Consider the following 9,285-nt stretch of genomic DNA (forward strand, 5'->3'; position numbering starts at 1 on the left):
GATGCACTTTAAGAGGACAAATGAATGGGAGAGAGGGAGTTTATCTGGGGTTTATATTTTATGGGCTGAACTTCAAAGTGGAAACAGAACTGCCATGATGGTGGGATCCATTCTGGATATCTTTCCCTTTCTTTTGAGGAAATGCATTGCTTAGGAATTATTATTATTATTTCTGCTGATATTTATTGGGGATTGTTTAGGGTGAGGGACACTGAGATCCTTGTGAGTTTGTAAGTTTATCAATCGTTGCCATGAATTAATGGACATCACATCATGTATTTATATATTTATATATTGCTTATTTATGGAGCATTAAACTTGTTTGGTTGTGGAAAATATTTGCTTTACTAAATATACACTGTCTAGGGGTTTCTTGTTTTTATTGTTCTTTAATTGGAAATCAACTCAGCTCTTGGAGTTAAATGGTGTAGTTTGTGGCTTTCTACTTGAAGTTTGTTACATGATGGAGGGAAGGTGTGTTCTTCATCACTGTGTTCCTAATCTCTCAGCACTAAATAGTGTGGAAATTATACCACGACAGGCTAACCTAGTTCCAACAGATTGGCGTTAAGATAGCTTTTTGTGTAATTATGACACACCCATGCAATAGAGGACGGAATTCAGCTAATCTGGGGTGTGTGTGTGTGTGTCTGTGTGTGTGTGTGTGTTTTTCAGAAACATGCTCTCATGGAACAGGTGGCCCATCAGACCATTGTTATGCAGTTCATCCTGGAACTTGCGAAAAGCCTAAAGGTCGATCCACGAGGCTGTTTCCGGCAGTTCTTCTCAAAGATAAAGGTCTGTGTGTGCACATGAGCAGTTATTAAAGAAGCCTGTGAGGTGAACTTTCATAAACTCTTCACTGACTCTGTGTGTGTGTTTTGTCAGACGGCAGATCAGCAGTATCAGGATGCCTTTAATGATGAGCTGGAGTCCTTCAAAGAGCGTGTACGTGGCCGGGCAAAGATCCGCATTGAGAAGGCCATGAAGGAGTATGAGGAGGAGGAGAGGAAAAAACGGCTTGGACCTGGAGGTCTCGACCCTGTAGAGGTGTATGAGACCCTGCCCCTGGTACAACACACACACACATACACACTTATAGCTGTGGAGAACACAAAGTGGCTCAAAGACTTAACACAGAGAAACAGAAACTTCTGTGTGTGTTTCCTTGAACAGGAAATGCAGAAGTGCTTTGATGAGAAAGACATCCAGATGTTACAGGAAGCCATCAGCAAAATGGACCCCACGGTTGGTATATATGTGTGTGTGTGTTTCAGTGTGTGTTTTATTGTGCCTGATAGTAATTCTAGTGCAGTAGTCCCCCTTTTTGTTTAAGCTGCAGTGACCCTCCCTCTCTCTTTAAACACACACAGAGAGCATATAGTGAGATGGATTTTGATTAAAATGGTAAATCTCTCACATTTATAGTGAGTACTGTGTGTATGTATGTTCCTTGCCAGAAGCATTAGAAGGTGCAGAGCGTTTGGGCGACAAAACAGGGCTTGCAGAAAAACTGTAATAATGCAGCGTACACAGAACAACCCCAAACACTCGGGACAGAGACACGCCAAGAACTGGGATGCTGGAGAATTCTGCCTCCCTTTCCCCACACATAGCCAGCAGCCAATCACAACCCTGATTAAATGAATGGGGCATTCCGATTGGCCGGACTCGTTCCTCCAGATTAGATTTTCAGCGTCCCCCACCGCGCTTTCCTAAACAACGCTACGTGTTCTTTGTCTCTTGAGTAAATACGCTGAACAGTATTTCATATACTGTTAACATTTTACTTCATTTTAATTAATGTTTATATTTTGTAATTAATAATTATATTTTATTAATAAATAACCTTATTTCAACATAATAACAATTTACTATAAGGTTTGCGGATACCGTCATATACCGGGAAAATACGCAAAAAAATAGTTATGTTTTATATAAAAATCCGGGACGGCGATATAGAGGGGGATCACTGTAGTACACCGGGACGGCGATATAGAGGGGGATCACTGTAGTACACCAGGACGGCGATATAGAGGGGGATCACTGTAGTACACTGGGACGGCGATATAGAGGGGGATCACTGTAGTACACCGGGACGGCGATATAGAGGGGGATCACTGTAGTACACCAGGACGGCGATATAGAGGGGGATCACTGTAGTACACCAGGACGGCGATATAGAGGGGGATCACTGTAGTACACTGGGACGGCGATATAGAGGGGGATCACTGTAGTACACCGGGACGGCGATATAGAGGGGGATCACTGTAGTACACCAGGACGGCGATATAGAGGGGGATCACTGTAGTACACCAGGACGGCGATATAGAGGGGGATCACTGTAGTACACCAGGACGGCGATATAGAGGGGGATCACTGTAGTACACCAGGACGGCGATATAGAGGGGGATCACTGTAGTACACCAGGACGGCGATATAGAGGGGGATCACTGTAGTACACCAGGACGGCGATATAGAGGGGGATCACTGTAGTACACCAGGACGGCGATATAGAGGGGGATCACTGTAGTACACCAGGACGGGCGATATAGAGGGGGATCACTGTAGTACACCGGGACGGCGATATAGAGGGGGATCACTGTAGTACACCGGGACGGCGATATAGAGGGGGATCACTGTAGTACACCGGGACGGCGATATAGAGGGGGATCACTGTAGTACACCGGGACGGCGATATAGAGGGGGATCACTGTAGTACACCAGGACGGCGATATAGAGGGGGATCACTGTAGTACACCAGGACGGCGATATAGAGGGGGATCACTGTAGTACACCAGGACGGCGATATAGAGGGGGATCACTGTAGTACACCAGGACGGGCGATATAGAGGGGGATCACTGTAGTACACCAGGACGGGCGATATAGAGGGGGATCACTGTAGTACACCAGGACGGGCGATATAGAGGGGGATCACTGTAGTACACTGGGACGGCGATATAGAGGGGGATCACTGTAGTACACCGGGACGGCGATATAGAGGGGGATCACTGTAGTACACCAGGACGGCGATATAGAGGGGGATCACTGTAGTACACCAGGACGGCGATATAGAGGGGGATCACTGTAGTACACCAGGACGGCGATATAGAGGGGGATCACTGTAGTACACCGGGACGGCGATATAGAGGGGGATCACTGTAGTACACCGGGACGGCGATATAGAGGGGGATCACTGTAGTACACCAGGACGGCGATATAGAGGGGGATCACTGTAGTACACCAGGACGGCGATATAGAGGGGGATCACTGTAGTACACCAGGACGGGCGATATAGAGGGGGATCACTGTAGTACACCAGGACGGGCGATATAGAGGGGGATCACTGTTAGTAAAAACAGTGTTACTTTTAGCTAACTGTAGCTGTCCTTGGTACTATGACATCACCAGCTGTGGCAGCATCCAAAGGCATTCTAGAAAGTCTGGGTTAGGGTTAGTTAGTTAGTTAGTTAGTTAGTTACCTGTAGTTTGTTAGTTAGGGAATATTGTCCAAGTTTGAAAATAAAATGGAGCAATTAAAGAAAAACGATCTTGTAAATATGACTGCGGTGCTAAAATGACAGTACCCTGAGATTACAGTCCTGTCAGGCATGCAGAGGGTTGGTGAAGTTTTGGAGGAGGTCAGTGAGGTCCTGGAGAAGGTTTTGAGGTCTGTAGATGATTAATGTGAAATCATTCAGTACAGCAGGTTAGTTCTTCCTCAATCCAAGTACCTCTTTCCAAGTCACAATATACAAGCTCATGGTGTGTGTGTGTGTGTGTGTAGGAGGCGAAGTACCACATGAAGCGCTGCGTTGATTCGGGTCTGTGGGTGCCGAATTCACAGACAGGCGAAGACGGAGAGAAAGAGGAGGAGAAGGAGGTAAAGGAGGAGGAGCCTCAGTATGAGGAAGTGAAGACAGGAGATGCTCAATGAGCCCCCCAACCCCACCCCCCGGAACACATTTCTCACTTATTCCCAATTTACCAGAATCCTCTGGTCTGCCCTAAATGTGGAAGCTGTTTGGAGATGTATTTACTGGTGAGAACCCGGAGCTACTGGAACGTGTGTGTGTGTGTGTGTGTGTTTTGCACATTACAGTGGTGACTTCATTCATGTGTAATACACCAAAACATTAACCCTGGCAAATACAATAAACAGACCTGAAACCTAAAAAATGGTGGTGATAGAAAGAGCTCCGTGTGGTGTGTATGCATGCGTTATTTGTTTTTATTTTTTTATTTTTTATATGCTAGTCCCAAAGCCCCCCAAAGGTGTTCTTGGTTATTTCCACTCACCGCTGCTCACATGATGGCAGTAATGCAGGGCTGTGATTGGCTGAATAATTCTTGGTCTCTGGAAATGACATTCTGGTGTTTGTTAATGAATTCTTTATTAATGTAGTTCCTCCTGTTGGTTTATCAGTAAAGTGTATTGATCGATCATATAAATAAGCATCAGCTTGTACAGCTTTATTTCTCTGCTCCTGTTCACATCTAAAAACATGGAGATCACACTTGTTTGTATTTGATGTTGATCTTGTTAGGTTCAGACTAGTGTCCTCTGATTTGTACTAGAACAATGAGGGCTAAGTAAAGGTCTGCTGTAAACACACTCTTGTACCTGTTTTCTGTTTTCATCCTTTCACACACAGGGCTTTTCTTGTGGCTGTTATCAGACTGTTCTCAGAACAGTGTTTAATTCTAGATGCTGACTTTGGGGTCAGAGTTCAGCTTTTTAACAACCAATCTCTTTCAGTATGTGCTAACACTGTGGAGCTGCTCTGTGTGCTGTGACTCTTCTGAAGGTTCTGCTGGTTCTTTATCACTCTGTCACTCCTTTGGTGACATTGAGGTGCACAACTCTTCAAAGATGTGAGGCTGAAAAAGCAGGTTAAAAAAAGCTGTCTGGTTAATTTTTAGAGCCAAGATCATAATGCCTCCAAACCCTAATGAGGATTTGATTCTACTGATGGAGTTTATTCAAGAACTCCAGAGACATTTTCTGTATTAGATCATGGACTATTTTTTAGCTCAGTGACCTCAACAAGCGATCTCGATATTTATTTTTGAACACAATTTATTACTGTATTATTGACTGTGTAAGTTCTCTAGATGTGAGGTCAGTGATACCGGACAATAGTCCCCAAAATCCTTAAGACGAGACATCTTTGGTACAGGTACCACGCATGATGTCTTCCACAGCTGTGGCCCAGCTTCAGGCTCAGACCAAACATGTACAACAATTTGCCACACAGCTGATCTGCACAGGTCTTAAGGAGCCTGGGGCTGATGCCGTCTGGGCCCGCAGCCTTCCTCAACCTGATCCTCATTAGCTCCTTCCTCACCTGGGCTTCTGTGAGGGGCAGTATTTAGTGGGGAGGGTGGGGGCTGGGTGGAATTGGTAGTGGGGATAGATGGGTTTGATGTGTTGTAGAGAGATGTATTGTGGGTAGGCTGTGAGCTGAGTGCTGAGTGCAGCACGGAGAGGAGAGGTGGGGCCAGAGTAACTTGCTGTGGGAGCAGAGAAGATTCCTTGATTCCTTGAAGAAGATTCCTTGATTCCTTGAAGAAGATTCCTTGATTCCTCTGTCTTCTCCTCCTCAGATAGTGGGGAATGTCTGGTCTTTCCTGGAGTAGCACCACCATGTTGCGCAATGCTAACAGCTGATCCCTGGTGTAAACAATAGGACTGCTGCTCTGAACAGTGTTCCCTGACACGACTGTAAACAGAGTCCAAAACGGTACAAAAAGCAGAAAAAACTCGACAATTTTAATGTCCATAGTGCAGGTCATATTCACACACACACATACACTCGAGAAGAAAAAACACAGAGTGCAAAAAGATACCAAAATAGCTAAAAAAGTTTCAACGTAAGTGAGAGCTGCTGCAACAGGCTGCCACTCGGGCGGCGCCAAAGTTGTCATACACATATACATATATATATATATATATATATATATGTGTGTGTGTATATAGTTGTTTATTTGGGTTGAAACATCTTTTAACAATCAAAACTCTTTTAACACAAAGGGTCTAGGGTGTAATTTGTAAATGTGTAGAAAAATACATTCAAGCTTTAATTTTGTGACTATATGCTCCATAAAGACATGGGTACTATTCTATACTATTCTATACTATTCTATATCTGCACCTCAACACTACAAAGACCAGGGAGATGGTGGTGGACTTCAGGAGGCCCAGGCCTCAACCTGAGCCTGTGACCATCAACAGGGACTGTGTGGAGTTTGTCAAGACCTACAAGTACCTTGGAGTACAGCTGGATGAAAGAATGGACTGGACTGCCAACACAGACGCTCTGTGTAGGAAAGGACAGAGCCAGCTGTACTTCCTAAGAAGGCTGACTTCCTTTAACATCTGCAGAAAGCTGCTGCACATGTTCTATCAGACTGTTGTGGCGAGTGCCCTGTTCTATGCGGCAGTGTGCTGGGGAGGCAGCATAAAGAAGAAGGACGCCTCACGTCTGGACAAGCTGGTGAGGAGGGCGGGCTCGATTGTGGACTCAGAACTGGACTGCCTGACATCAGTGGCAGAGAGGAGGACACTGAGCAGGCTCCTGTCCATCATGGACAATCCACTGCATCCACTGTACAACATCATCTCCAGACAGAGAAGCAGCTTCAGTGACCGGTTGCTGTCACTGCCCTGCTCCACTGACAGACTGAGGAGGTCGTTCCTCCCCCATGCCATGAGACTCTTTAACTCCACACGGGGTGGGAGGAGTCAGTGCTGACACTACTCTCTCTCTGTCCTGGACTGTACAATAAACCACACACTACACACAGTACACTCCGGTTTATACAGAACTCTCACTACACTCCGGTTTATACAGAACTCTCACTACACTCCGGTTTATACAGAACTCTCACTACACTCCGGTTTATACAGAACTCTCACTACACTCCGGTTTATACAGAACTCTCACTACACTCCGGTTTATACAGAACTCTCACTACACTCCGGTTTATACGGAACTCTCACTACACTCCGGTTTATACAGAACTCTCACTACACTCCGGTTTATACAGAACTCTCACTACACTCCGGTTTATACAGAACTCTCACTACACTCCGGTTTATACGGAACTCTCACTACACTCCGGTTTATACGGAACTCTCACTACACTCTGGTTTATACAGAACTCTCACTACACTCCGGTTTATACAGAACTCTCACTACACTCTGGTTTATACGGAACTCTCACTACACTCTGGTTTATACAGAACTCTCACTACACTCCGGTTTATACAGAACTCTCACTACACTCTGGTTTATACAGAACTCTCACTACACTCCGGTTTATACAGAACTCTCACTACACTCCAGTTTATACGGAACTCTCACTACACTCCGGTTTATACAGAACTCTCACTACACTCCAGTTTATACAGAACTCTCACTACACTCCAGTTTATACGGAACTCTCACTACACTCCGGTTTATACGGAACTCTCACTACACTCCGGTTTATACGGAACTCTCACTACACTCCGGTTTATACGGAACTCTCACTACACTGAGATTTGCACAGGACTCATAAACACACAGTTTTTGCACATCGACAGGTCTGTAACCTTAAACACTTGTTCTGCACATCACTTATCTTGTTCATCTCATTCTCCATATTTATTCCTAAATCTCTGTATTTTGTATTTTTTCTGCTATATTTGGTAATATTTTATATTTTTGTTATTTGATATATTTTTTGTTATATTTTTGTACCCTAATTTGGGTATTTTAGTATTTTTGTTATATTCATTCCTATTTTTTCTATTACCTGTGTTTGTGGATACTGCTGGAAACTGTGAATTTCCCTTTGGGATGAATAAAGCATCCATCCATCCATCCATCCTTCCTTCCTTCCATCCATCCATCCATCCATCCATCCATCCTCCCTCCCTCCCTCCCTCAACCTTCATTTCATTGTCTGTGACGCGTCATTGGGCATCAAGGCAGGATACACCCTGGATGGAGTGCCAACCCATCGCAGGGCACACACACACACACACTCATTCATTCACACAATCACACACTACCAGCAATTTAGAGACTCCAATCAGCCTAGAAGCATGTCTTTGGACTGTGGGAGGAAACTGGAGCATCTGCTGAAACTCATAAAGAATAATCTTTCTGAGCTTCTGGAGCTGCTGAAGGTGCAGGGCGAAAGGTGAAACTTCTCTCCACCTCTCAGTAAAGTTCCTTCTTGAAGGCTCCATTCCAACAATGTTTTTTAAAAACACTTCTATTTTAATTTCCTAACCAATGACCAGAAAACAACCCAGAAAACATGGCTAAAAAGACAGTAATAACTCAGCACCCCTCCTAAGCATGTGCTACATCCCAATGAAATAGGCACTGCCTGGTGACAGGGTTACCGCTAACAGCCTGGCTAGAGTGGAAGATGTACTTCCCAAGTGCCCTAACTGGGCATGCAAGATAGTGTTAATTCTATAATGAACTCAATTCTACTTGACTATAAACTGTTATATAAAGAATATTATTTACATTTACATTATTTACTGTCCAGTGTCACTCAAATGTGGATGGGTTTCCTTCTGAGCCTGGTTAACTCTGAAGGTTTCTTCCTCATATCATCTCAGTGAGTTTTTTCTTGCCACTGTTGCCTTAGTCTTGCTCATTAGGAATAAATGTTAGAAAGAAATAGTAACTTAATTTGAAAGTTATAATTTCTTTTATGTTTCTATACTTCTTGAGGCAATACCCATTGTTAAAATGCTATACAAATCAATTAAATTAAATTGAATTGATCCCTGGCGACTGTCCTCAGACCTAATTCAAAACTTGATGGGTGTGAGCATCAGTTCTGTGGGCCCATACACCCCTCAGAGTACTAGATCTAAAAACAAATGCTGCCCCTGATCCTCTTGGGTGCTGCTTGCTCTTGGGGGCTTTTGAGATTTGGTAGAAGCTGTAGAAGTCAAACTCCCTCTTGGAGGGGGGATCTTGCTCTCTAACTCCCATGCTCAGAAGGGAGAAAGAAACTGGTTCTATTCTCTGTGCACGGCAGTGGGCAGGGCATCTGGGAGGGATGGTGGTGTGTGGGTTTGTAGCCCTCTGTTATGATATGTAGAACCCTTAGATATATGCTAGGCAGCAACTGTGACACTGCTCTTTCAATCATGCAAATCTCAGAACAGTGCTCCCTAAATTCCATCAGCATGTGGACTTTGCTATGAGAGGGGCGAACACGCTGGATGTTGTTTACACAAACATTCCTGGCGCGTATCGTGCGGAGCCCCG

General features: G+C 44.5%; 1 protein-coding gene across 1 annotated transcript in view; it reads left to right on the forward strand.

Moving 5' to 3' along the window:
• cdc37 (cell division cycle 37 homolog (S. cerevisiae)) overlaps positions 1–4,614 on the forward strand; it is a 17,863-nt gene extending 13,249 nt beyond the window's left edge. The window contains exons 5-8 of the mRNA XM_058380942.1: positions 676–798; positions 889–1,071; positions 1,177–1,248; positions 3,789–4,614. Of these exons, the coding sequence (XP_058236925.1) occupies positions 676–798; positions 889–1,071; positions 1,177–1,248; positions 3,789–3,938 (528 nt within the window). The 3' untranslated portion in view covers positions 3,939–4,614. The remainder of the gene's footprint in view (positions 1–675; positions 799–888; positions 1,072–1,176; positions 1,249–3,788) is intronic.
• Positions 4,615–9,285: the final 4,671 nt, after the last annotated feature.

The sequence above is a fragment of the Hemibagrus wyckioides genome, linkage group LG26, assembly GCF_019097595.1.
Source record: "Hemibagrus wyckioides isolate EC202008001 linkage group LG26, SWU_Hwy_1.0, whole genome shotgun sequence".
NCBI lineage: Eukaryota > Metazoa > Chordata > Actinopteri > Siluriformes > Bagridae > Hemibagrus > Hemibagrus wyckioides.